The 27,119-nt window shown below is 60.6% G+C and overlaps 3 protein-coding genes across 3 annotated transcripts; 1 reads left to right on the plus strand and 2 right to left on the minus strand.

Moving 5' to 3' along the window:
* On the minus strand, nt 1–5,185 carry LRWD1 (leucine rich repeats and WD repeat domain containing 1). The gene is made up of 15 exons (XM_075564897.1): nt 5,004–5,185; nt 4,179–4,413; nt 3,947–4,063; nt 3,451–3,591; nt 3,206–3,310; nt 2,917–3,042; nt 2,720–2,834; nt 2,476–2,585; nt 2,176–2,383; nt 1,726–1,798; nt 1,492–1,632; nt 1,013–1,104; nt 760–915; nt 527–639; nt 1–431 (listed from the first exon to the last, which is right to left on the minus strand). The coding sequence occupies exons 1-15, from the start codon at nt 5,081–5,083 to the stop codon at nt 291–293; spliced, it is 1,953 nt and encodes a 650-aa protein (XP_075421012.1). The 5' UTR covers nt 5,084–5,185; the 3' UTR covers nt 1–290.
* ALKBH4 (alkB homolog 4, lysine demethylase) lies at nt 4,761–15,379 on the plus strand. Its single transcript, XM_075564898.1, has 3 exons — nt 4,761–5,417; nt 7,865–8,062; nt 10,679–15,379. The coding sequence occupies exons 1-3, from the start codon at nt 5,292–5,294 to the stop codon at nt 11,264–11,266; spliced, it is 912 nt and encodes a 303-aa protein (XP_075421013.1). The 5' UTR covers nt 4,761–5,291; the 3' UTR covers nt 11,267–15,379.
* Nucleotides 12,653–23,939, minus strand: ORAI2 (ORAI calcium release-activated calcium modulator 2). The gene is made up of 3 exons (XM_075564899.1): nt 23,748–23,939; nt 19,681–19,966; nt 12,653–15,209 (listed from the first exon to the last, which is right to left on the minus strand). Exons 2-3 carry the CDS (start codon nt 19,903–19,905, stop codon nt 14,670–14,672), a joined length of 765 nt encoding a protein of 254 aa, XP_075421014.1. The 5' UTR covers nt 19,906–19,966; nt 23,748–23,939; the 3' UTR covers nt 12,653–14,669.
* Nucleotides 23,940–27,119: the final 3,180 nt, after the last annotated feature.

Genomic DNA, 27,119 nt, shown 5'->3' on the forward strand with positions numbered 1-27,119 from the left:
TGCTGATAGAACGTTTAATAAAAAAACACTCATTAAAAACAAGACCCCTGTGACGTGCCCTGGTACGCTCTGCTCTCTAGATAAGCTCAGCGTGAGTGGTCCTCTGCTGCGTGGAGCAGCAGGATATATGTACCCGCACACCACCTCACTAACACCTTCATACTATCTAGAACTGCCTTGTAAGTCGAAGCTGTGTGGGCATTTGTGCTTTAAAAGAAAATAAACGGATAACTACAAAAACAAGACCCCTGTGCCCTGGCCAGGGGCAGGGTTGGGCTGCACTGCCGACACTACTGCCGTTTCCAGATGGCGACGATGTTGGAATCCGTCAGCGCCGTGAGGTAGGTGAGGGAGGGGCTGGCCACCACTGTGTTCACCATGGTCTTGGTCACCATCTGCTTAAGGGCCCAGGGTTGCGGCCACTTGAGGATCTGGATGGAGGCAGCAGGAAGGGGCTTAGCTTCTGTTGCCCTGAGGCCAGGCTACCTGACACGTGGGGGAGGGGCTTCGAGCTGGACACAGGTACCTGCGTGGGGGCCTGCGGGACTGTCTGCTGTGGGGGCCGCTGGCTTAGGAGTTGCTGGACGTCATAGATCCACACATTGCCCTCCTCGTCCCCACAGAGCACGATTCCCTCACCTGCCAGGACATTGAGGCTGATACCCAGGGAAGGGCAAGGCCAAAAGGGGCCCAGGGGATTACCAGGACACACAAGTTGATGCCCAGAGGAAGGCAGCAGGGCAGGGCCCAGGGGCTTACCAGGACAGGTGCTGAGAGAAAAATAAGCCAGCTCAGTGGATGACCACTGCAGCCGAGCTAGGACAACCACTGGCACGGAAGCCTGGTGGCCCCGGCCTGCCCACGTCTGACTCCAGCTCCACAAGCAGATGGTGCCCAGGCAGCTCCCCTTGGAGGCTGTGGGGAGAGCCGAGCACTGAGCCAGGGCCAGCCCCAGCCTGCCTCCCCCTGGGGCCTCCCTGGCAGGCAGGGTGCAGAGGCCGGGCTCACTCACCCACAACATCCTCGTTCACAAAGGCCAGCCCATCCACTCTCCGTCCAGAAGCTTCCGAGCCCTCTGGGAAGGTGAATTTCACCTCACAGGCCCTGTGGGCAGCAGACTTTGCTAGGCAACTGGACTAGGCTGTTGTCCCATGCAGGCAAAGGCCCCATGCCAAGGACTGTGCCAGGGCCTGGGGACCTCAACCTCGACGGGTCCAGACCCCTGACACTTGGCTGCCCTCGAAGCTGGCACAACCCCATCACAGCTGTGGGAAGCCCACTTCCTTCTGGTGTCACAATCACAGCTCAGAGGGGCCTGGCCAGCCTGCCCCTGCTGCTGGCCCAGGTGAGGGCCTGCTTTCTGCCAAGTGCAAGCACAGCACACAGTCCTGGGAAGCCTAGCAGCTGGAGCCCCACCCAGCAGAGCCATTCTGAGTGGCAGTGCCCCGCTCAGAGGTGGGGCTCCCACTGTGTGCCCCCTGCCCGCCTCACCTCCTCTTCTGAGGCCGCTCCAGCTGCACGTCCCAGCAGCAGCAGCCTCCCTCACAGCCGGCCAGCAGGTAGGTATCAGGGCAGGAGGCCACTGGGCAGAGCCGCAGCGGGATGGAGGTGCTGTCAAGTGTCAGCAGCTGGCTGCAGGGGAGGATGAGAGACAGTAGGAGCCCATGAGCCCTCCGTCCCCCAATGCTGGTAGCACCACCCTCAGCCCCCAACCCAGCAGGTCACCTGGCCTGGAATTCGCAATCATCAGTGGGCATCCCGAGGTCCCACAAGATGATCCGCTTGTCATAGGAGGCGGCTGAGGAGGGCGTGAGGGCGGAAATGAGGCTGCAGCCCAAGGCCAGAGCCTGTCTGAGCCCAAACATCAAGGAAGGAACCCAGCCTGACGCCAGACTTTAGACCCCCGGTCCCACCTAGCAACCCTGTGAACAGGCCGGCCCCACGCAGCCATCTCTGGCCAGGCCTTCGCTCTACCCTGCAGGGCCAAGAGGTTGCCCCCCTGCCCCCAGCAGACTCGAGGCGGCAGAAAAGGCTGGGGCTTGAAGCCTAGGGACTGACCATGAAGGCCGAGTCACTTCCTACGAGGCTGGAGCCAGACACTGACCGCCCACCCCAGCCTGTTGACAAGTCAGGGAGCTCGGGGACCACCACAGGGGTCCCAGAGAGGGCCCTTACTGAAGAGGTGGGTCTTGTGGGTGGGGCTGAAGCAGAGGGTGGCGATGGCTTTCTTGTGGGCCCGGATGACCCCGCAGCAGAAGCCGGAGCGCACGTCTAGCAGCCGCACTAGGCCCCGCAGGCCTGCTGCAGCCAGCACGTTCCAGCACTTCTTGTGGCCCGACTGCATGACGGCTGTCAGGGCTGTCCAGGCCACTGAGAAGAACTCCTGTGACAGGGGGAGCAGGGGGGGGTCACCAAGGCAGTGGCGGGGGGGGGCCATGAGAGAAATGGCGGCACGGGAGTGGGAGGGGGCCTCACCTCGCCCGGCACCTTGTACTTGTGGAGCACAATGCCTGTCTGGCAGTCGATCACACACACAGCCTCCCCACCACAAGTGGCCACGGTCTGGGACGCGTCCCTGGAGGTCCCTGGTGGGAGGCGGTCAGCCAAGTGACACGGCTCATTAGCCCTTCCCCCTCAGGCACCCCCCCCCGCCAGGCCCAGCCTGGACCTGGCTCTCCAGAAGGCCTGTCTGTCCCGTCTCCCTTCCTGGAGCACACACCCTCGTCCCAGGCCGGCTCGAAGGCACATGCCCACAGCTGAGTCTCCAGGTCCCGGGGGCTGTTGTTCCTGCTATGACACTGTAGGAAATGCAGGGGCTCCAGCTTCACGGCAGGCTGGGGGGAGGGGCACAGGGGTCACAGCCAGCCCAGGGCTGGCACCCCACACCCCCAGCTCCCTGCTGGCCTGCCAGCTTACCTGCTTGTTACCACTGTCCCCGGGGTTGCCCTCCACCTCAGCCGACAGGGAGGTGCGTGTACGCTTGGTGGGACAGGGGCTGCTGAGGGGGACATTGTCCTGTCGTTTCGAGGGACCCAGTCTGGCCTGTGGAGGTGGTGGAGGCAGGGTGAGGGCCTTGCATCCAGTGGGCCTGTCTGCCCAGGGTGGGATCTCAACCTCCCTCCCTCCCATCACTTAGCAGACAGGGTGGAGGGAGGGAGGCGGCCGGCCTCGGAGAACCAGGGGGCAGGAGCTAGACCAAACTCACCTTGGTTTCCTGGGCAGCTCTCGTTCCTACAGGACTCTTGGCGCTGTCTGCCTTGGGCACCGGGATCCCACGGGAGGTCACCAGCTCCTCAGAGATCATCCGCACCTGGGTGGGGCCAGGCAACCTGCAAGCTGGGCCTAGCCCTGAGTGCCTCCCCAGAACCTGGCCCCTCACTGGCCAGACCCTCCCAGGACCCAGCAAGTCATTGGGAGGGCCAATCCCTGAACCTCAGGGTGAGGACTGACCCGCCACTGCGTGAACTCGCTGAGGGACTCCGGTCCGTAGCGCACCTCCCGGATGGCCGACCTCACAAACTCCGCCCTTGCCTTCTTGGGCTCCTCCTCTGGGCTCAGGGCGGCCACGAATTTCTCCCAGTAAGCGCTGACCTAGGACAAGAGGGCCCAGATGCAGGTGCAGTCCACAGCTGCTTCACTGGGTGCCCCAACAAACAGGGTGGCAACACCAGCCCCAGACAAGCATCTCCAGCTCAACACCACCTTCTGGAAGCCTCTCTGATAAGCAGGTGGCACAGCCCGGAGGAGCCTGGGCTCCCAGGAAGGACCTTAGCATCTAGGACTGCACCCAAGTCAAGCCTGGCAGGAGAAGGGGGGTGGGGGTGGGGGCATCACTCAGCTTGTCCTGCCACCTCAGAGGACAGAGTCTCTTGTGACCACTGTCACAGGGGGGCTTAGCACAACAGGGTCTGGCTCCTGCGCTCCTCCAGGGCTCTTGCTGCCTTACCCGGCTGGCTAGTTCCTTGCTCAGGCTCTCCAATTGGGAGGAGGTTGAGGACACCTCCTTGCCGTTCACCTTCCGGAGCTTAGGCAGCAGAAAGGAGATCTTCAGGTGGTCGCTGACCTGGGAGACAATGGAGGGGACAGGGGCTCAGAAGAGGCCCCCCCCCCCAATCCCTGGCCCCAGGGCTGCCCATCTGAGCCCAACAGAGTCCCGGCCTGGCTGTGGGGCCACGCACTGTCAGGAAGGGGTTGCCCTCCAGGCTGAGCTCCTCAAGCAGGGGGAACTGGTCCAAGATTGTGACGTCCCTCAGCTGGTTGTTGGTGCAGTGGAGGGTGCGCAGGTGGGGCAGGCCCAGGTTGGCAGGCAGCGTGTCCAGCTGGTTGTCCGACAGGTCCAGCTCCTGCAGCCCTGTGAGGCGGCACAGGAGCTTGGGGTCCAGGTGCTCTGGGCGCAGCTGCAGCCCTGACAGGCTGAGGAGGAAGAGGAGGAAGAGGGTCGTGGAAGGCTCAGGGGACAAGGCAGAGTGGGCAGGCCTTCCACCGGACCCCAGTGGTGGCTGGGTCTGCTTCAGGCCAACTCCCCACTCAACCAAAAGGCCAGACTCGGGTCATCGAGCGGATACCGACTCACAGCGACCAGGCGAGGCTGTAACACTTTAAAGGGCCAGAAAGCCTCATCTCCCGGTCGCCCCCCACCCCCTGCATGGAAAAGCGGGTGGGTTCGAAGCACTGACCTAGCGGTTAAGCTATCCAACCACATTCCAGCCCGCCCCAGGGCTCCTCCCGCCGAGGGCTCAGCCAAACAAGGCTCACTCCACGGTGCTTTTCCACGACCCTCCCGAGCTCCCCACAAAATCCCAACACTTCCAATTCTCCCCAGCCGCCCAGGCACTCGGGGCTCCGAGAGCACGCGCATAGAGCAACCCCCAGAGGAAGGCGCAGGGCGAGGCGGACGGCATCCTTTCCTCCCGACCCCCGGCGACCCCGGCCCGAACAGCACTGGTGGCGGCTGTGCGGTCCTGGCCCCGTGGACACAGCCTCGGCCCCGACCCGGCCCTTACTCCAAGCTCCGGATCCTCCCAAGCCGGTCGCTCTTGGGACGGCCCCGCTGAATCAGCAGCTGCGACGAGAGGTGAGCCATGGCGGGCAGGCGGGCCTAACGGGCCCAACAACAGCCTCCGCTCTCGCCTAGCCCAGTACTGGCGCCCGCGGGCAGCCAAGCCCACTATGCGCCACCCAGCGCGATTGGACGACCGGAAGGAAGCGGACGACTGGCCTCGCGCGCGGACTACAACTCCCAGCAGTCCTCGCGGCCGCCGCGCCTGCGTCCTGGCTGCCCGAGTAAGGTTATGGCGGCGGCGGCCGTGGCGGAGGTGCCAGAGGTCCTTCAGGAATGCGGCTGCAAGGGCATCCGAACCTGCCTGATCTGCGAGCGGCAGCGCGGTGGTGACCCGCCCTGGCAGCTCCCTCCGCAAGTAAGAGCTGGCGGAGGGATGGCGCCCATAAGTCCCATTCTACAGGGGGGAAACTGAGGCCCGGGTTGACCTGGAGACGGGCCGCAAGCAATGTGTCAGCAGCCCTGGGTTGTTGCGGGAGGGCTGGAGGGCTCTCAGGAGGTCCTCCCCGCGGGGTGTCCTCCCGCGCCTGGACCTTGGGGAGCCAGCCAGCGCCCCTCCTTGTCTAGTGCTGAGCCTCCGGGGACCTGGGGAGACCACCGAGAATGGGGAAGGCCAGGCCAAAGGGATCCCCAGTTTGCGGGCGGAAACAGGCAGGAAGGCTATTCCTGGAGCTAGTGGAAATGAGCCCAGACCCTGGGGCTGGGCCAGCGAGTATTTTAGCTGGTTGGAGCACCGTCAGGACTGGGGAGAGTTGCGTGGGCTAGAACCTGGGCAAGTGCGCGTGCTCGGAACCTGGGGCGCTGCTCAGGCTGGAGAAGGCCATGGAGTCTGCCCAAGGAGTCCCCCCACCCCCACCCCGTGTGTCCGTGCAGCAAGCCGGCCATATTTTCAGAGCCTTGGAGAGCTCCCGAAGGGTCAGAGGTAAATTCTAGAGAGCAGATTGGCTGGAAAGCAGGTTCAAAATAGACAAGCTGGGCCCCAAAACCAATCAGGCCAGGGACCCTGGAAGCTTGGGCTGCTGGGATGCCAACTGGGATGGCGGGAAGGAGGAGGAGAGCAAGCTGCCCAACGTGAGGGGCCCAGGAGATAACAGATAAGGGACCAGATTTTCAAAGGCATCTGAACTGAAGTCATGGGGGGCCGCCTGGGGCTTAGGCCAGGAAGAGAAGCCAGGCCACAGGGAGCCAGGGCAGGGCAGGGCTCTGATGGGCTCCACAGGGTGGACTGGGGAATTTCTGGCTGGAGCCCCAAACGGAGGGCCATCTGGGCCCTACCTCCTGTCGTCCCCTGGATTCAACACGATCCTGCACAGGATCCAGTAAACATTCCCTAAGCTGTAGTTCAGCAAGTCCGAAGAGATAAGTATATTAGAAGCTAAGAGGTTACAGGGGCAGTTGGTGGCAGTGTGGTGCCTGGTCCGGGCTGACGATGTGAAAGACTGAGGGGAGGGAGCCCTGGGAGGAGATGCTAGAGACAGGTCTGGAGGTGTGGATGGTGGGTCGGCTGTGAGTGCGGGAAGTAGGCAGGAAGGAGGGGCTGGTTGGAGCTGGAAGGAGACAGGGCAGGGATGATGGGCATGTTCCGGGCCGGACTGTGGGGCGGAGACGATGGGGAGATGGAAGGCGGGCTGTGAGTGGCAGCGATGAGGAGCCGCTGGACTGGGAAGCTGTTGGATTTGAACGGAGAGGAAGAGCTAGGAGTGAGGCAGAGCAGTCAAGGAGGGGTGGGGTGTGTGTGGAAGGAGCCCTGAGCTGAAGCAGTAAGGCCTGCCGCTCAGCCCTTGGGTCTACTGGCTGGGGTGGGTGGGGGTGAGGTTGGGGCATGATCCTGGGTCCCCTGGGCACTTACTCCTTCCAGAGGTGACAGGCCTGGCCAGTCCGTGAGAAATTGTGGTGGAGGCATCTAGACCCTGGAGAGTTTGGGTGTGCCCAGATGTGGGAAGAGAAGCCAGTGACTGTGTCCATTGGGATGTTGCTAGAAGCAGATGCTGAGGCAGGGCTAGGAGTGGGGAAGAGACTTAGGGGGTCAGCAGTCATCTTTTCATGAATCAAGAATGGGGAGGAAGCCGAATTGATGGGGCAGAGAGGACTAACTGTCGTGTAGACATGGCACCCAAAGCCACACCAAGCCCACTACCATTGAGCCTTCCAGACTCAGACCCTAAAAGGCTGAGGGGGACTGGCCTCCTGAGGGTTTCTGAGACTGCAGATCTTGACAGGAACAGACAGCCTCGTCTTTCTCCCTTAGAGTGGGCAGGTGGGTTAGATGCGCTGGCCTTGTGGTTAGCAGCGCAATATTTCACTGTACCACCAGGGCTCCTCAGCTGTGGCACAGTCCTGTGAGCCCCCCCACCCCCCACCCCCGGCAGCCCTGGGCACAGAGCCATCAGAGGCCAGCTGCATGGGGCAGGAATGGCCAGGTCTGGGCTCAGCATTGTTAGGGCTGTGCGTGATGAACTTGGCTTTGGCTTGGAGCCTGCGGCAGGTCCTGACAACTATAGCTGCCGTCACTCTTCACGGTGCTCATGTTTGAAGAGAAACCCCAGCCGTGTGTCTCTAGGGTGGGTCTGCAAGCTCCAGCTGCCTTCCAGGGTGGCTCTCGGGCCCGGGCTCCCTTGCTCTGCCGAACGTTGGCAGGCAGAGGCAGGAGTCCCAGGACTTCACCAGGCGAAGGGTAGAGAAGACTAGTCCCTGGGAGGAGCCTCCACGGTGGGGGGCTATGGGCAGGGGCTGCTCCTGGCAGGGAAGCTTCAGTGGGCATTGGTGGCTCCAGTCCCGCCCCCCCTCCCCGTCTTGCTTTGGCAGAACCCTGACCGCTTCATTTACTGCCCGCTGACCGGCTGGGCGCTGGGCGCCGAGGAGTCAGACTTTGAATGCTGGGCCTTCCCCTTCCCCGGAGTCATGCTGATAGAAGACTTCGTGACCCCGGAAGAAGAGGCCGAGTTGGTGCGTCTGATGGACCGTGACCCCTGGAAGCTGTCGCAGTCGGGACGGAGGAAGCAGGTGGGCTGGCCCGAGTCTCTGTAGACACCTCTTCTCAAAGACACTTTGCTTCCTCCTTCTGCCATCTCTCTGACCAGCCCGCTAGGGGTCCCGCCACCCCCGGCTCCTCCAGGGTCATTTGTGGGCACAGTGAGACAAGGTGGGGGCTGTGTGTAAAGGCAGCTTTCTGCCCCACTGCTTGGCTGGCTCCCTGCTTTCTGCCCCACTGCTTGGCTGGCTTTGGGGTGGTGATGCCAACGCCAGACTGCCCAATGCCTTCAACTCCAAGCCTCCCTCCATCAGCCTGTTATCTCGTCTTGCAAGTTCCTGCTCCTACTCTGGTTTCAGGGGCCCTCGGCCACCTCTCCCAGGGGGCAGCTCCCCTCTTCCCTCACTCCCTCCTTGGTACCTGCCACCATCCACCTTCCAGCACCCGCGGCCCACCCATCCCACCCCACCCTGCCTACTACCTTCCCTGCCCAGTGTTTACCATCACGCTCAGTGCCCAAACCCCCCGTCACGGTCAGTGCCCTGCGGACGCCCTCGCCCGCCGGCCACTTGCTTAAGTACAGCCTTGGTGAAGCCCACCAGCCCACCCTGCACCTGCTCACAGCACTGATAGAGCCTGTGACGGGCCCTCAAGGAGGCTCACCGAGTAGAACTGCCCCGGGCTCTCCACGGTCACACTGGACCTCCCAGGTCACTCTCTTGTCACTCTGAAGCTGGCCACGTGTCACTGAGCACAGAGCAGCGCATGTCCCACGGCCTGCTCTGTGTTCCGGAGGCTACAACCCAAGACGCTCTGTCTGACCTCCTGCAGGGTCCTGACCCCGCTCCTCGGCGGCCCCTGCGAGGTTCACTCGGCCCTCTGTATACAGAGACTTGGCTTGTTTCTCTCATGGCAGGGTTCCCCGAAGGAGTTGCTGAGCCCCACTTTCCCAGGTTCCTGGTCACCTGCTCAAACACAGCCCGGCCCACCCCCAGCCGAGCCCCCATCTCATCTCAGGGTCTCCCTGTTGCTTTGAGCAGCCCCCGATGTGGTGGGTCACGCCTTCCTTCTGGAAACACCCCCTCAGCACAACTGCCCCTTTTCCTGGCCACCTCGGTGGCATGTCCCCAGGCCACGTCCCTGGACCTCTCCTTGTCTCCGGGCTCCTGCCCTCGGTCAGCTGTGTTATGGCTCTGAGCACCGTCTGTGTTCAGAATTGCATGTCAGCCCAGGCCCCTCCAGTGGGCTCACCTCCCCCCGGACCCACGGTGGGCCCCAGCTCTGAGAACTCCGCCAGTCGTCCACCAGCTCAGCCCTGACACCAGTGTCTCCCCGTCCTCATTTCCAGCCTGTCTTTAGTGCAGCTGTCTGTCTGTCTGCAGAGCCCGTCCTGAACCTGGGCAGCTGCCCCCTGGAACTTAGCCCCCTGAGCTCACCAGGGTCCTGCCCTGTTCCTCGCTCCCCTGCCTGGCCCAGCACAGCAGGGTCGGGGTTCCCCAAGCCAGACCATCAGCTCAGTCTAATGCTGCCCCGCCTCTCCCACCACCCTCACAGGCAGGCGCCCTGCCCAGCAGGGGCAGCTTACAGGAGCCAACTCGCCCAGCACCCCTGGGCAGGTCAGGTGTCACCTGGAAGGAAGCAGACGTTGCCAACTTCTCAAGGGCCGGCTCTCTCAGTCCACGGGTTCTGAGGACCCTGTACAAGGCTCCTCCCTGATAGTCTCTCTCTTGCTCGCAGTCTCTGGAACTCCCCCTTTGGTGTGTGCGCTTGTGAGTTTTAGTCCCGTCACAACGTGCAGCCACCTGTGCATCTAGTTCCGGAACATTCCATCACGCCGCAGAGCCACCTGAGACCCTTTTCTCTCTTGCCCATGCCTTAGGCACCCACTAACTTACTGCGTGTCTCCGCGGATGGGCTCGCGTGCACGCTGCGTGTGTTGTGCTAGGAGTCTCTGCGGTCCCTGTGTCTGACTTCCTTCGTCCACTCCATGTGGCGGCTCACAGGTTCCTTCCGCTTGCCTGGTTACAAACCAGTCCTCTTGTCTGCCCCGCTTCACTGTGTATCCACTCACCTATTGATGGGCCCCTAGGCCACATCTGCTCTCGGGCCACTGTGACTCGTCCCCGTGAACATCCGTGCAGACGTTTGCCGTTGTGAATGTTTGGTTGTGGGCTGGGGAGAGATTGGCAGCGCCGGTCAGTTGTCCATTCTCCCCACAGCGAAGGGCCCAGTCCCGGTCCCACAGCCGATTCTTTCCTAACCCTTCGACGTGCTGTCTTTGGGTGGGTTCTGCCTGCCCCAGGAGCTGAGCGGACTCGTCCACGGGGAGCGCGCCTCCCTGGCGTCACTGTGGTGCTGTGTGCACTGTGACCGAAACGCTGGGGTCTCCAGCTCGGTTCTCCCTCATGGTCTGGAACTTCACTGGGCTCCAGGCTGACCAGCTGCTCACTGCCACCACGGAGCCGCTTCCTCCCCGTCCCCTCTCCACCACATGTGGGGGCCACATCCCAGAGCAAACTCCCTGGATCCAGCCAGCCTCTCTGTTTCTCGCCCTGCTTTCTGAGAAGCAAGGCTGAGACAGCCCTCTCCCATGGCACCTCCACCCTAGGGCTCCCGCCTCCCCATTTCTGTTCTGTTTTCCCCTCCAGGACTATGGCCCCAAAGTCAACTTCCGGAAGCGGAAGCTGAAGGCCGCCGGTTTCCGAGGCCTGCCCAGCTTCAGCCTGGAGTTGGTGCAGAGAATGGCCCTCTACCCCGGCCTGGAGGACTTCCGGCCTGTGGAGCAGTGTAACCTGGACTACTGCCCCGAGTGGGGCTCGGCCATTGACCCCCACCTGGATGATGCCTGGCTGTGGGGGGAGCGGCTGGTCAGCCTCAACCTGCTCTCCCCCACAGTCCTCTCCATGACCTACGAGGCGCCTGGCAGCCTGCTGCTCTGCCCGGCACCCCCGGGCGCCCTGGAGCCCCTGGTGGATGGCTTGGCCGCCTTCAGCAGGTCCGCCCTGTGCCAGGACGTGGAGGTGGCCATTGCCCTGCCCCGCCGCTCTCTGCTGGTGCTCTCTGGCCCAGCCAGGTATCAGTGGCTGCATGCCATCCACCGGCGACACATCACGGCCCGCCGCGTCTGCGCCACCTTCAGGGAGCTGTCGGCTGAGTTCTGCACCGGAGGGCGGCAGCAGGCGCTGGGCCAGGAGCTCCTGAGGATCGCCCTCTCCTTCCAGGGCAGGCCCACGTGAGCCTCCTGCCCAACATCGCCTGCCAGGACTCGGGGCGGGGGTGGGGTGGGGGGACTGGCCCAGCTCACAGGGAGATCCACTGGACCTCCCCTTGCCCCCAGCACCACGGACAAGTTCTGAGAGCCCACCTTCAGTGCCACTTCTACTGGCTAGCATTTTGAGGGAGCTGAGCTTGGGGCGGGGGCGGGGGCAGGGGCGTCGCCCTCTCACCCTGCCAGCAACTCCTATGGTAAAAAAGCAACAGGAAAACACAATACATGCTCCTGCCTCTCCCAGGACCCTGCACGGTGGCTCACTTTCTTGGTGCTGGGGGCAGGGCGTACGGGGGGAGGGGGGGCATCAGCTGCAGCTCCAGATAAAATGCACCCACTCGCTCCCTGCTCGTGCTGGGAGCCCCAAACTACATGGGGCAGTTTGTGCCAGGCCGGGGCCAGCGCCTGAGGGGGATGGGGACAGCCAGCTTAGCCTCTTTCCAAGGTTAGGATACCCCCCACACACACCCACACACAGGGTGAGGCAATTGAATGCAAGCCCACCCTGACCCGACATCCCTGATCCGTCTGCGCCCCAAGCCCTCCCTGGGAGAGATGGATAGGGGGAGGGGAGCACACCAGAACTGTGGCAGGGAACCCTTACTAGTCTCCCAGAGCACACGTCTGTGCCCCCACCCAGCACCCAGGCTCAGCAGGTGGGGACGTTTCACCCTCTGGGTTTCCTCCTAGCTCTGCCTGGGCACAGGCCAGCAGACAGCAAGCTGGAAAGGGGTCCTTGGGTTTGGGGAGACCTGGTGAGGTGTTTCTGGACCCCCAAGGGACGCTGTAACCAGGGCTTCCACATTGAGCTATCAACAGGGCCCCTGGGACACTCCCAAGAAGACCCAGAGGGACTGGCCTTGCGGTGGGGGGTGGGTGGAGGGTGTGGAACTTTCTTGCTTTAAGAAAACTGCTCCCACTTTGGGTGTGGGCTTGCTGACATGGGCACTGGGGAGGCAGTGTGGCCGCATCGCTGTGTTGAGTGACAAAGATGGCATGCCTTCCTGAGCAGGTGGCCCTGGTCGCACAGGTACCTGTGGTTGGAGGTGGCAGAGAAGGACCTGGGGCTTTGTGGCTCCCTGCTTGGGCAGCCTTCGGCCTCCCCATCCCTCCAGCCCCATCCATTTGAGTGTGGGGAGGGGCTCAGCCACACACTGCTGCCCCTTCCTCAGTTTCTGGGAAGGGCACACTCACCCAGGGAGGAAAGGGGCAGCCAGAGGTGCATTCCAATGCACGGGACCATCTTGTCCCCAGTGGCTGGGAGCCTCAGGGGGTTTCCAGGTGCATCAGTCTGAGCACCCTGCCTCTCCACCCCAGAGAAGGCCACCACCACCCACAGAGAGGGGAGAAGGCGTTAACCCTTTCATGGCTGCTGTTTATTCAGGACAATGATTTGGCAACCTATGTGGTGCCCATGCATAAACGGTGAGGTGGCTTGGCCAGGAAATCACTCCCGGGGGGGCTGGTCCCTTCAGATTGGGGGGCTTCCGCCTCAGCAGACAGACCTTTCTAGAAGACGGTTCCGGCAACAGACACACTGGCCATTTAAACTGGTCAAGGGGCTCTGCATGGCATGCCACTGGGAGTGGGCTTTCCAAGCACCAGGATGGGTCTTAACAAAGGAGGGCCAGGCAGGTGGCTGCTTCCCTCCCTTCAAGGCCACTGCCGCCAGACCCCCATCCAAGCTAGGTTAACCCTCTAGATGCCAAAGATCTAGTCTGCCACTCCCTTTCTTCCATCACTCTGTTACCTGTCCCGCTGCCGGCTGGCTATCCCCACAGTTTGCCCTGGGCCCTTGGATGAAGGACAGGCAGTAGCAGGAAGGACTGCACAGCAAAATGACAGGACAGTTGTTGTGTCTCCCCCACCTGTTGTACCAACAACCAGGTGCCTTTGTTGAATCCTGATGCCCTCCCACTCCCCGCAGGCCAGAAGCTCCCTGTGTGGATCAGGTGTGATGGCTGGGCCCAGGGAGAGCTGGGGGGAGAGTGAGTGTGTGTCAGGTGGCCCAGGGATGTGGGAAGCAGGGCCCAACAGAGATTTATCGGGGTGGAAGGGATGGGGGCAGGGGCCCAGGGATGCGGGAGCGGCAGAGCTCAGGCCACAGAAGGGGAGCAACATTATCCGGCCCTGAGGGCCTGCCAGGCCTGCTGTTTGGAGTGGCACTGGAGTTTTTATGCAAAGCAAACAAATGAAGCTTGATAGCCCTTTACCCAAAGCTCCCGGAAGGGGGCACATGCAGGAGAGGGCTAGCAGGTCCCCCCGAAGGTGGGTGTCTGCAGAGGATGCATCTGCGTCCTGCCGGAGTCACCAGGCTCTTCCTGGGTCCCAGTCAGCACATCTATGCCTCCATCCCCAGGGCTCCCCAGTCTCAGTGACAGGTGGGGTTTGTGGTCTCAGGAGAGTGTTCTCGCTGGCCAGGCTAGCCTGAGCCCTGCAGGGGGGATGTTAGGCCTTGAGGCCGCATCTGGGTAGCTGGCCCTGGAGCTGTCCAGCACCCACTGAGAACCAGAAAAGGTATCCCTTACAACTGGTGCTTGGAAAACGTCCCTCTGGCTGTCAAAGGCCACATGGAGCCTGAGCCTCCACATAAACTGCTTTCCTGAAGGGACAGGCCTGGGGGCACCAGACGCCTCTGGGCAGAGCTGTGTAAACTGGACAAGCCTAGAGCCCCAGGAGGGGAGGCGGGCACCCTATAAGGCCCCCCTCCCCTGCAGAGGTGTGGGGTGTCGGGACATGCACCTGACGGAGGCTGGCTCCCTGCTGTGCTACCCCCACACCAGACTGGCTGCTGAGGGTGGGCATGTAGCCAAGCTGGATACTGCGCCCCCTCCCCTAGCCTGTCTAGCACAATAGTGGGGAACCACCAGATGTGAGGCTCCCTGCCCCTGGGACCTCGGGGTCTCTGAGACAAGACTCCCCTTGGCCACTGGCCGCTGCTAGGAGCCCTTCCTGGGTGGACCCCGACCCTACCACGGGACCCATTCCCACAGCTCACCCCCCCCACACACACACACCCCTACCTGCCTGCTCTCCCCCCTGGCCCTGGGGCAACTGGGACCCAGGAAATATTTGAAGAGGAGGCCACCCACCATTGTTTCCTTTCACCAAGTGCTTCCATTGCCGAGGGGCAGCTGTCCAGAGAGGGCTAAGGATTAAGACAGGAGCAAAACTTTGGTCTTGAACTATCTTGGCAGTGTCTTCACTCAGCCTCTTGGATGCCGGGCATTTGGAAGCTCCGCCCCCACGGAGGCCAGTTCTGCTTGGCTGTGCGCCCCCTGGCGGCCGCCCCACCCGCAGTCGGCCCGCGGGGAGGCCCGGCGCCCCCTGGCGGCCGCACGGCACCGGCAGTCCGGCGCCCCCTGGCGGCCTCACACCACCTGCAGGCCGCGCTCGTGCCCGTCCAGCTGCACCTTGAGCTTGTGCAGCTCCTCGATCTCGCGGTTGTGGCGCTCCGTTTTGTGCCGCACCAGCGAGCGGTAGAAGTGGATGGTGAAGACCACGAAGATGAGGCCCACGGGCACCATGATGATGGTGGACACCAGGGCGGCCTGCCAGCCCGTGTGGCCGCCGGGGCCGGGCGGGGGCCCCAGCTGGGGCCGCGAGTCCACTGGCAGGAACTTGATCCAGCAGAGCAGCACCACCTCGGCCAGGAAGAGCAGGATGCCCAGCACGGTGGAGAAGCCCCAGGCCAGCTCGATGTAGGGGTGCATGCGCTCATGCGGGGACTCGCTGATGGAGTTGAGGTTGTGGATGTTGCTCACGGCCTCCACGTTGGGCAGGATGCAGGTGCTGATGAGCAGGGCGAACAGGTGCACGGCCACCAGCACCGTGGTGCAGGCGCTGAAGGCGATGAGCAGCGGCCGCGGGTACTGGTACTGCGTCTCCAGCTGCACCTCCACCATGGCCACCTGCAAGGGGGGTGCGGGGCACCGTCAGCTCAGACCGCCCATGGGGCGCAGAACACCTCCGGAGACACAGATGACCCCCCACTGGCGGGCACAGCTAGAATCCAGAGAGGCGCAGAGGCAGAGGTGGATGAGTGGCTGCCTGAGGGCTTGGGGAGGGGTGAGGTGGCGTAAGGGGGGCTGAGGATGTGTTGGGGGTGGGTAAGCCATTTGGGGAATGGGCAGCATGCAATTGTCACGCCGGAACTGTCCGCTGAATACTGATTCAAATAGCAAAATGCGTGTTGTGGCTATGTTAGGACAATATAATGTATAATTTATCAATGGCTCATGAGGGAGGGTGGGGAGAGGGGGAGTAAGAGGAGCTGACACCAAAGGCTCAGTAGAAAGAAAATGTTTGAAAATGATGATGGCAACATTATGTACAAATGGTACTTGATACAATGGGTATATGGAATGTTATAAGAACTGTAAGAGCCCCCAATAAAATGATTTATTTAAAAATAAAAACACTAATCAGTGCTGTAGGGGTCGGGCAGGGGGCCGGTGTCACCTGCCAACAGCACTGAGCCTTGCAGCCAGGGGACACTGCCCACTGTTTACACATCTCTCATTTGTCTTTTTATGGGTTAACTAAAAACATCTCCAGGAGCCCTGGTGGCACCGTGGCTCCTCACCACCAAGTCAGCAGTTCAAAACCACCAGCCGCTCCACGGGAGGAAGATGAGGCTTTCTACACCCATCAAGAGTTACAGCCTCGGAAACCCACAGGGGTGGTTCTACCCTGTTGCACAGAGCGCTGAGTAAGGATCGAAAGGGTAGCAGTGAGTTTGAAAAGGATTCCAGGAAGCCCGTGGCCTCAGGGGTTGCGAGTTCTCAGCTATCCTCAGCGAGCCATAGGTCTGAGAAAAGCCACTGCCTTGTTATGCTTTTGTGATTCTTCCTTTTAAACTTCGGTCAGCAGCTGTTTGGGTCAAACCTCTCAGAGAGAAAAGCTCAGAGGTCCTAAAGGCCCCAGATTTGGAGCTGGACCCAGGAGGGGACGGCGCAGGCCCGGGCAGGGCAGAGCAGCCTCACACCACCACGTGGCGCTCTCCTAGAACCCTCCTCTCCAGAGCAGGGAGTGTGACTGGAGCGGGTGCTGGGCGCATAGGGCGGAGGAAGCTGTGGGAAGGGGGCGGGACTGGAGAAAGGGCTGAGTCAGTGACCATGACCACTAGCCCGGCCAGGCCTGGCCATGTGTGCACCACAGTCTGCACTGGCACTGAGCTGCAGGGAGCGCTGCCAGAAGAGCCCACAGAAGTTCCCCTGGGTCGGGGGTAGGGGTAGGGCTGGGCTGGGCTGGGCTGGAGGATGCTTGGTTTTGTTATAAACCTTTTATCATGGCTGCATTTTATAAGACAATGGGCATGTGTTATACTTTCTTTAAAATTGAAAAAAAAATACATGTATCTTTCAATGGAGAATAAAAAGCCCACAGGGTGATTGGGGGGGGGGGCACCAGAAGCCTGCTGATCTCATGGGCCCCGCCCTGCCTGCCATCTGCCTTTGTTGCTACAGGGCCCAACCAGGTGCAGGGTTGAGGCCAGGTCCCAGCAAGGACCCTGGGGCTCACTCCCCAAGGATACACCAAGGGGCTTTGCCCAGGCCCCCTAAGGGGAGAACCAGCCCAGCTGCTAAGGAAGCTGGAAGGGGAGGAGAGGAGGGGGAGCACAGAGGAAGGCTTTTCTAGCCTCTGTGCATCAGTGCCGGGCAGCCCTGGCGGGTTAGTGTGTGGGGGGGGTGGGGGGGGAAGGGGGTTGTCAAACCCACCTCGGGAGAAAGGTGAGGTGCTGTCTGCCCCCACAGAGAAGTAGGAAGCCTCGGTCATGAGGCGGGAGCGACTGGATGAGAGTGGGGGATGGGTTTTCTTCCAGTGTTTACACTCTGGAATAATCCATGCTTGTTTTTAAAAATCTACAAGAATGCAGGCTTCCCAACTTTGCCTAGCCGCTCCGAGCCAGAGCGTGGCAGGCTTCATCTCCTGTCTTGGGGGAAAAGAAACACATGGTGGAGAACAAAGAAGATGGGTAGACGGTTCCTATGAGACCACGAGCTGCACAGCCTCCCTCATGACTGGCTGGAGGCAAAAGCCAGGCCTGAGGGGTGGGGGTGGGGCGCTCCCTGTGTGCCTTGTGGCCTGGGATAAACTTGTGACTGCCAAGGGCTAACGCTGATTATTATTAAAGTGTGTCGCGTCGCAGACCCTGTGGCAGGAGGTTCCTAGATAAGAGTGAGCAGCAGCAGCGGCAGGGGCAGCAAGGCACTCCCAGGCAAGCAGAGGGGGGTGCACCTCGCTAGAGAAAAGGGCGGGCAAAGAGCCCTTTTCCAGGGTGATGTCTGCAGGGCGGCCTCTGTTCACGGGCTCTCCGGGTTAGGAGAAGGGCGGATTCACTGGAAGAAATGAGCTTCCCATTAGATACGCGCTGCTGGGTGCTGGGCACAGAAACGGCCCCAGCATGCCAACTAGTGGAATGTCATAGCATCTCTTGGTACTTCAGGGAAGAACTGCGCTTCAGTGGCTGATATTGTTTGGAAAGATCACCGGGCCTTTCTTCCGAGCCTCCCCCCCCCCCGCCCCCGCCGTGGACGCCAACTTCCAGCCTTTCAGTGGGCGGATGAGCACCTTCGCGTGGGTACCGCCCAGCACTGCCGCAACTCAAGGCCAGCAAGGGGCCTGCTTCCGTTTTCCCATCTTGGATCCCCTGCCCGGTTGGACTGCGGTTCTCAGAGCTGAGGTGTCCTGCTGCCCCACTGACCAGGCTGCATTTACAGTTCTGGTGGCCTGTCCACTCCCCCAGCAGCACAGGCCTATTGTGTGTCCCCAACAATTCACCCAGGTCTGGTGTTTGGGCAACCCTGCAGTGTACGTGAGGTGGGCAGAGTCTTTGTGGGAGGGCACTGGGTCCCCTGGGGAAGGTCCCCCAAATGTCATGGATGTGCCTATGGGGACAGAGGAGGTATGCCACCCTGGGGAGGAAATGGACTCTTAACAGCAAGTGTGATCCTGCTGAGCCAAGGACAGGCAGCTCTGGGGGAGCTGAGCCCAGGAGGAGCTGAGGGTACCGAGAGCACCCTACGCCTCCCTTCCCGACTATATCCAGCCCTCAGAGGCCCATTCGTAGCCCACTTCCTCAGGCTGGAAACGCCAGTATTTGGAAGATGGGGTCTTTGAGAGAGACAGCTGCTGTCAGCAGTTCAAAACCACCAGCCGTTCCGTGAGAGAAAGGTGAGGCTTTCTACTCCTATAAAGAGTTACAGCCTCAGAAACCTGCAGAGGCAGCTCTGCCCTTGTCTTGCGGGGTTGCTATGAGTTGGCATCGATGAACTAGATGGCAGCGAGTTGGAATTTTTTTGCGTCTAGAAGTGGTTTAAAAGGTGGCCAGCAGTTGCTCGGTTGGAGGCAGCAGAGGCTGCCTGCTTCGGGAAAGACTTAAAACCTCAGATGCCCACAGGGCACTTCTCTGTCCTACGGACTGCGTGAGCCCCAGTCAAGTTGATGGCAATGAGTTGTTTTGTTTTGTTTTTCTTTTGCAGGTGGCTTTGCTCACCACAAGGTTGACGGTTCAAACCCACCAGCTGCTGCTCGAGGGAAAGAGGAGGCCGTCTGCTCCCCTCGAGATTGACCACCTCACAAACTCAATAGAGGGCGGCACTGAGTCAGAACGGACTGGAGGAGGTTCGTTAAAACTCAGATACTCCGTAGGGAAGGAGAAAGCCCGTCTTCCTCCCAAGGAGCAGCTGGTGGTTTCACACTGCGGACCTTGCAGATTGCAGCTAACTGCATAACCACTGAGGCCCCGGTTGGCTGGAGCCCTGCCGTGCTGGGCTCGGTGGCTCCCAGTGACCCAGGGTCAGCAAAAGCTGACACCTGCACTTTTTTGTCCTGGATGTTGGGCGATAAGAGTAAACAATTCTTAGTTGCCAGGCGAGCGGTAAGTCATGACTTTTTTCTGAACAGGGGCGTTGGGCCGAGGGCGTGTGGAAGCCCAGGGCCTTGGCCATGAACTGAAGAGCAGGTGTTTCCAACCCCGAAGCTCTGAGGGAGAAAGAGGCAGCAATCCGCCCTCGTAAAGACGACAGCTTTCAGCTGACACCAAGGGCACAGGGAGTGAGCAAGTGTTTTGAGGATGATGATGGAAACAAATGTACCTATGTGCTTGACACCACGGATGGATGTCTGGATTGTGATAAGAGCTGTACGAGCCCCCAGTAAAATATTTTTGAAAAAAAGACAACCGCTTTCGAACCCTTTGGGGGAAGCTCATCGTGGTCTTAAAGGGTCACTCTGAGTTTGTACGGTGCTTGCTACAGCTGGTGCGTGCTGATCTGGAAGACAAACGATGTGTGGAGCATGACAGAAAGACAGACTTTCTGAGGGCTCTGGGGCGTGGGGAATGGAGCACGGGGTCCCGGGGGGTTCTCACTCACTCACCATGGCGAAGCCCGAGAGCAGGGCGGAGGTCCGGCTGGAGGCCTTCAGCTTGGCCCTGCTCAGGTAGAGCTTCCTCCAGGACAGGGCCTGCACGGAGTGGTGGTTGGAGGTGACCAGTTCCAGGTAGCTGCGGCGGACCCAGTCGCGGTAATCCATGCCCTTGTTGCCGGGCTCGGAGCAGGCAGGTGTGGAGGGGGCCACGGGCACGTTGAGCTCAGCGCTCATGGTGGGAGCCAGGCTTGGGGCAGCAGAGAGAGGGGCGTGGGCATCCTATGGCCTCTGTAACCTGGAACAGCCCAGAGGGGGTGCTTGTTGTACACAGCTTTCTCTTGCCAAGGGCTGTGGAGTCTAAGGGTAGGCGTGTTGGGATGGAAGGTTCTGGTTTCCAAGATGCTCTTAAACCAGCACAGGAGGGTTGTTCAGAGAGAGGCAGGGTCAACTTGCAAAGCTAGACACCCTCATAGCACCCAGCGGTGCTCCCAAGCTCAGGAGTGGCTCCTGGGTCACCCCCAGGGGGAAGTCATTCGAACATTGACCTAAAGTGCCCAATGGAATCCTACCACGTCCCCCTGCCCTTGAGCTTGTCGGGTCGCTACCTACAAGGCTGGCAGTTTGAAAGCACCGGCCACTCCATGGGAGAAAGCCAAGGCTTTCCGCTTCCCTAAAGAGTTGGTCTCAGAGAACCACAGGGGGCGATTCGACCCTGGCCTTCAGGGCAGCAGTTCTCAACCTGTGGGTTGAGACCCCTGAGGGGGGTGTCGAACGACCCTTTCACAGGGGTCGCCTGATTCATCACAGTAGCAAAATGACAGTGATGAAGCAGCAGCGAACATAATTTTAAGGTTGAGGGGTCACCACCACATGAGGAACTGTATGAAAGGGTCGCAGAGAACCGCTGCTCTAGAGTCTCCGTGAGTCAGAAATGGGGTTTGGAATTTTAAGGAATGGACTCGTGTTTAGCTTACAGAGACCCAGAGGGTGACACAGGGAAACAGTGACAGATATGTGTTGGTGCATTAGGGAGCCCTGGTGGTGGCATGGGTTATGCGTTGGGCGGCTAGTTGCAAAGTCAGCAGTTCAGCTCCACCAGCCGGCCTTCAGAACGATGAGGCTTTCTCCTCCCCGTACAGATGTAAGGCTTCAGTAACACACAGGGGCAGTTCTACCCTGTCCTATAAGGTTGCCATGAGTCAGGATCGACTCGGTGGCAGTGAGTTTTTGTTTGGTCCACCAGTTGACATGGGGTGTCTGTTCAGTAGAAGCGGACACAGGAGACATCCCCTGAGTCCCCAGGGGGCGGAGAGGGGTGTTGTCACATCGGGCTTGACAAGAAGGCAGGCCCAAGATCAGAAGGGCGGCTGGGCTGGATCTAGATTTGTGAATTAAAACCCCAATCTCCACTGATCCAAATGGAGGCTTGTGGACGGGGCCAGCCTAGATCCCGCTCCAATTAATCTGCAGAGCGTGTTTCAAGGGCGAAGGCACCTTGCCGCTCACTTGGCATCGGGTGTGAGCGTTTAGATTCCGGCTCACACGGGCCCCAGGGAAAGCCGATTGAAGGCAATTACACACCAATCTCAGAGTGGCTGGCTCCCTGGGGGTGGCTGGAGAGGCAGGGCTGGGCTGAAGGAGGGCCCCAAATTTGATCTAGAAAGGCCCTCCACGTGAAGGTGCTGGTGTTGGGGAGAAGGCTCCCCTTCGGCACTTGCTCCCTCTCCTCTGCCAGGCTGCAGAGCACAGCTGACATTTGTCAACAGGCTCCCTGGGGACCAGTTCTGGCCTCAGCTGGTTCCACGAACAGGAGGAAGCTGCTTTCAGGAATGCCAGCTTGGGAGCTACGCTCATCTCATCTCTGCCGGCTCAGCTCACCTGCCTCTGCGGCCAGAAGCTAACCGCCTGTGAGTCTTGGTCACTGCAAGGGTCCCTCCCAGGGGGCAGCGTTCTGAGACAGGCTGTCCCCTGTCCCATTGGTGGGTCTGTGCCAAATAGTTAACAGGACATTTGGAGCTGCACTCTCTCTCCCCTCCTCCCCATCTCAGCCACAGTTTGGATGGGAGCAGCCTGCAGCCTGTGGGAGGGTGAAAGGGTAGAAAAGCAAGCCCTTGCTCTTCAGAAGGAGGCCTGGTGGCGCGGGGCATTTAGCACCGGGTTCCTAACCACAAGACAGGGCAGTTCCAAGCTGCCAGCTGCCCAGTGGGAGATGGACGAAGCTATCGGTTCTGATAAAGATTTACAGCCTCGGAAACCCTAAGAAGTAAGTCCTGAGATCATCAACCCGAAGGTGGCGGACATCCATCCCTCTGTCTTGCTGGCTACATCCCAAAGACGCCCATGGCTGGGTCCTGGGCTGCCTGCATCTCTGCCAACAAGGAGACAAGGGGGAAAGGCGAGGCAGCCACCTTCAGGGGACTCATTGCCTGGTGGGGCAGAGAGCTCGGTGCTGCCCCAAGAGCAGGGGGTGGGATGGGCACTGTAAGGGGGCAGAAAGACAAATTCATGGACCCCGTGTGGGGGTGTGGGAGGGCTGCCAGCCTTCCAGAATCAGGGCTGGAAGGCTGGCTGGTGTGGGGGGTTGAAGGGAGTGTGGGACAGGATGTTGGCAGCAGACCAGTGCCAAGCTGGGTGGCAGGGCTGCCCCTCTGGCTGCTGGATATTGGGGTACATGCAGATGGGAAGAGCTGTCGAGGGGAGCATTCCAGGGATAGAAGCATGAGGCATGGAGGGCTGACACGAGGCCTCGGGTGAGTGACCAGGGAAGTCTCAGCTGTGCCTGTGTCCCAGGGAGGAAGGGCTGCCCGCTTGTGTGGAGCCTCAGGCTCGAGAGAGATGTGCTGGTTTTATAGGGAAGCCACGTTTTCCAGAGGGAGCTGCTCAGGACTGGACTCCTGTCCACCCAAAGGCGCTCCTGTCCTACCCTGTGGCCCAGCCTGGTTCCCCAGCTGGAGGGGAGTCTTAGTCCGGCTCCAGGGCTTGGGTCTTCTTACAGCGCAGGGTGCTCAGCGTGAGAAAAGTAGTCTTGCGGAAGGAGCTCAGGTGGCAGAGTGGGTCAGCAATTGGGGAATGAGATTTACAACCTCAGACACCCACAGGGGCGGCTCCAGTGTGTCCTACAGGGCCACTGGGAGTCCAGATCCACTCTTCAGCTTCTTGGTTATGGATGGGATGTTTGGTTTTTTTGCTGGGGGGGGGGGTCATTATTCTTTTTGAGGTGGTCAGGTAAGTGAAAGGTTGCTAACCACAGGGCAGTGGTTCAACACCCCAGCTGCTCCTGGGGAGGGAAAGGGGACGGCCTTTCCACAAAAACCTCAGAAAGAAGGTGGACGGCCCCCAGGAGTGGACAGGAGGCTTCTCTCTAGAGGGAAACGGCTCCCCTGGGCAGGTGTTTGAAACAAGTCCAGGGGGTCAGTTTGGGGGTCTGACTCTCTCCACTTCATTTAAACACTTGGGACAAGAATACTGTGCCCCCACTGGCCCTCCCCAATTCCCCATGTCTCTTTATAATACTATCGTGTCTCTCTCACACACACTCACTCACACACACACACACACACACACACACACACACACAAGAATACTGTGCCCCCACTGGCCCTCCCCAATTCCCCATGTCTCTTTATAATACTATCGTGTCTCTCTCTCTCTCTCTCTCTCTCTCTCTCTCTCTCTCTCTCTCTCTCTCTCTCACACACACACACACACACACACACACACACACACACACACACACACACACACACACACACACACACACACACACACACACACACGGCAGGGGAAGGAAGCGCTGCGGGCGTCCAGCAGACGTTCACCTGCATTTCCGTCCCTTTCCCTGGGGAAGTCCCAGGGGCTGCGGGACCCCGAAATCAGCGGGCGCCTCCACCGCCCAGTCCTCCCTGCAGCTCCCAACTGGGGATCCTGCGAGCTGGGATCATCTGGCCGCTCGGGCTCGGCAGCTGTCCCCTCCCTCGGACCTCCCGGCTCCATCGACTCCCCTGGTCCAATTCCGGGCTCCCGGCTGGGTGGGGTCCCCCCTCCGGCAGACACCCCCCACGCGGTCTAGCACTCACCGGAGCTGCCTTGTCGCCCGCCGAGCTCGGGCTCCGGGTTCGGGGTGAGCAGCAGGCGGCGGCGCGGAGTGGCCCTGAAGCCCCGCAGGGCGCCGAGCGCCGCCCCCTCCCTCTGGCCGGCGAGTCGCCAGAGCCCCCGCCCCGCGGCCGCCGCAGCCGCTGCCAGGGCAACCGCGCTCCGCCGTCACGTGACCGGCCCGGCGGGGGCGCGCGGGGGCCACGTGACCGGGCAGGGCGGGCACCCTCCCTGGTGGGAGCCCAGGGTCCTCGGCGCGTGGCCGCACTGGGCCGGCCCGGCAGGGTAGAGCAGCCCCTCGCGCGCCCGCGTTGTCCCGGCGCCCCGCGCCCTGCCCGCCGGCCTGGGCTGCGCCGGGTGGCGGCGCTCCCTCGCTCCCCATCCCCACGGGCCGGCGAGACTGACCAGCGAGGTCCAGGTCCGGGCAGCCCTGCTCGGCCGACGGGGTGTGGCTTGACGCCGAATGGGAACCCCGGGTTTCCCCGCGTGCGCCCTGGGGGTGCTCAGACTGGGACCGTCCCCTGGCGAGGTCCAGGCAGAAGGGCGAGGAGCTAACCCCACTGGGAGGCCGGCTGGGGAGGCTGTTGGAGGACCCAGTGGCCACCACGAGTGTGCCCTGGTGTCCCATGGCCTGGGGCCACGCTGCAGGGGGCTGCTCCCCAGGTGCGGCCCAGCGAGACGTGTGGGGTCTGAGCCTCAGGAGGCCTCGGAGGCGGTGTCCCGTCCCCCCTTCCGTTTCCCTCCTGTGGGAGCCCCGTGGTAAACTCCCTGCGGTTTTACGACGACGGGACGCTTCCGGAAGTGCCCGTCAATAATTCACACGGTCAAAGAGAGAGTTCTCTCGGGCGCTTGCTCGGTGCCAGGCGGCCCCTTGGAGTCCTTCCTTTCTGCCTGCCCTAGATCGCGTGCTCCCATCTGCAACAAGAGCATTCGACTGTGACACATTTATCCATCAGAAGGAAAAATTCCACTCACGGCAGGGGCAGGTTTTCTGACCGTCGGAAGCGTAGATGTTACAGATCTGTTACTCCTTCCAAAGTGCACTTCAGGGGCTACTGCTGAGGACCAGGGCGAGGCCCTTAACACGGAGGGGGAGGGGATGTGAAAGCTAACCAAGGAGCCCTGATGGCAGCCGCTGGGTTAATGTTTGAGCTTCTAACTGCAAGGGCAGCGGTTCAAAACCACCACCTGCTCTGAGGCTTTCTACTCCAGGAAAGCGTTCTCTGCTGGGGGCAGTTCTGCTCCATCCTCTAGGGTCTCTAGGTTACTGACCTAACCTGCGTGCTTGCTAGGTTGATAGACAAAAACCAAGGGCACAATGAGCCCATTGTGATTCACAGCAACTCTATGGGGCAGAGTCCAGGCTCCCTGTAAATCCTGGGAGGAGGCAGCCTCAGCTCACATCTAAGTGGCCTTAGGCAAAGGGCTGTGATCTCCGATTTGTTTTCAATCATCTTGACCTACATCCTTCCAACTCCACTTGCACCCTCAGACCCACCAGCCAGCAAAGTGGCAGCTTTGTCCAGGGGGAGGGAATCCTGTTTGAAGGTAGATTACAGCTCTGGAGTCAACCCAGGGACAGGCAGCTTGTCCTCAGGGAATCTGCCTTGGGGGTGTTCTGAAAGAGTTACTGACAATAGCCACTTGTCATCTGAAAGCAGGGGGCCTGGTGGCTATGACTCAGGAATGAATGACCATGAGTCACCCCCTAGCCACCCCCTAGCCCCACCAGAGAAGGAATCCTGTGAGCGGTTCCCACCTGCCACTGTATACACTATCCAATCAGGACCCTCTATCTCCTATAATCCTGCCTCCTTGCGACAAATCGTAATGAACTGATCTGCCATCAGCCATGACCTGGTGGTGGGTGGTTTCCTTGGTCCCCTCATCAGGTCTAAGGCACTTCAAGGCTGTGAACCTGGGGACACCGTTCCTGCTTGTCCTGTGTGAATGCTCATGGTCTCCTTCATTCAGGGATGACTGCCTTTGTCTTATCTCAGTCTCTTCAGAGCTTAAGAGAAAGGGTCTCAAATATGTTTGCATGTGGGGTCATTCCCCGCGCCCCTTAAAGATGATGGCTACAGAGAGACATCATGTATGTTTTCAATGGCTGAGGGGTCAGGGATTGAGTACTCAAAACATAACCCTGCTTTGGCTCCCCGCCCCCTCGAGTTCTCCGTAAGAGGAAGTGGAACTGGGGGATGAAAACAGGCTGTAAATTACGGCGGTTGCCTCACAGGCTAGAATTCTTTCAGCAAGTCCGTCGCTTACTGCGTTGCGCCCTGTAAGCTCAACTTTGCACATCCTTTCGAGAGCTGCCCATGCCAGCGAGCAGAGCCTCCGCCCCCGAGCCAATTTCTGCAGCATGCCCAGACAGAAAGGGGGAAGCAACGTGCAAGTCACAACTAACAGGGCTTTTCAGAACCAGTTTTCTAGCCAAATACAGGACTTGCCCTTTTCTTTCCACCCCCCTAGATGGCACCATGTTGGGAAGAAACGGGGCCACCACAAATCTTCGTGCTGGAGCAGCCCAGGGAGCACAGATGGTGGAGGAGGAGGTATGCAGAGGGGGAGGAACTTCAAGCAAGAGCCCACAAGGCCAGCCAGCCGTCAGCCAGGAGGGCTGGGCTGTGTCCCTCATTGGCTCCTCACTTCCTCTCCAGGTTTGCAATGGGAAAAGGACAGGTCTTTGCGGCACCCATCTGGCCTCCCCAGTGCTGTCCCCTGATTCAGTGAAGTGTGGTCTCTGCTTTCCTTGATGGCCCAAGACTTACCATCCTGGCTGGCCCTGGGCTTGCCAGCTCGTGTGGCCTGGCCACAAGGCCACTCATACCCATGGAACCTTCATCATCAGCCACCAGCTCCTCCATCAACGACTCTCCTCACTACCTTTTTTTCTGTTTCTTCCCCAGCCCCCACCTTTTCACCCTGACCCTGGCTCAGCCACTCTCCTGAGAGCATCCTCATCAAGTCCAGAGCTGTCAGCACCACCACCCCTTGCTCCCCAGCCCCCTGCCATCCTCTGGCACAACCTCCGGGGGGGCTCTCAGTCTAGTCACAGGGAACACGCCTTCCCCAGCTCTGGTGCCCCCACGAGCCTCTGTGGGGTCGTCTGCGGCGTTTTCTTTACTTCACTCGATCTTGTTGGTTCCCATGGTCAGAAAGACCCAGGTGCAGCTGGGAGATGCCCCATCTCATTACCTCCAGCCCCCAACTCTCCTCAGCCTTGTGGCCATCCCTGCTGGGGGTGTCCCAGGAGCCGCTCACTTCCCCATGCCCACTGCTCATCCCTGTCCCTTCCATAATGGCTCCACTTCCAGGCCACCCAACTCGGGGTATGCTCTATCATCCCATGG

Source organism: Tenrec ecaudatus, chromosome 12, assembly GCF_050624435.1.
Source record: "Tenrec ecaudatus isolate mTenEca1 chromosome 12, mTenEca1.hap1, whole genome shotgun sequence".
In the NCBI taxonomy this organism is placed as follows: Eukaryota; Metazoa; Chordata; class Mammalia; order Afrosoricida; family Tenrecidae; genus Tenrec; species Tenrec ecaudatus.

Excerpts from the sequence above, each read along its gene's own strand:
- LRWD1 (XM_075564897.1), bottom strand. The coding sequence starts at position 5,083 with ATGGCTCACCTCTCGTCGCAGCTGCTGATTCAGCGGGGCCGTCCCAAG. Across the intron at positions 2,586-2,719 it reads CGAGCCGGCCTGGGACGAGG|GGACCTCCAGGGACGCGTCC; the intron begins GTGTGTGCTCCA and ends GCCTCCCACCAG. Across the intron at positions 1,105-1,491 it reads GAGCGGCCTCAGAAGAGGAG|GGCCTGTGAGGTGAAATTCA; the intron begins GTGAGGCGGGCA and ends TGCTGCCCACAG.
- ALKBH4 (XM_075564898.1), top strand. The coding sequence starts at position 5,292 with ATGGCGGCGGCGGCCGTGGCGGAGGTGCCAGAGGTCCTTCAGGAATGC. Across the intron at positions 5,418-7,864 it reads CCTGGCAGCTCCCTCCGCAA|AACCCTGACCGCTTCATTTA; the intron begins GTAAGAGCTGGC and ends TTGCTTTGGCAG. Across the intron at positions 8,063-10,678 it reads AGTCGGGACGGAGGAAGCAG|GACTATGGCCCCAAAGTCAA; the intron begins GTGGGCTGGCCC and ends TTTCCCCTCCAG.
- ORAI2 (XM_075564899.1), bottom strand. The coding sequence starts at position 19,905 with ATGAGCGCTGAGCTCAACGTGCCCGTGGCCCCCTCCACACCTGCCTGC. Across the intron at positions 15,210-19,680 it reads TGCTCTCGGGCTTCGCCATG|GTGGCCATGGTGGAGGTGCA; the intron begins GTGAGTGAGTGA and ends CCCCCCTTGCAG.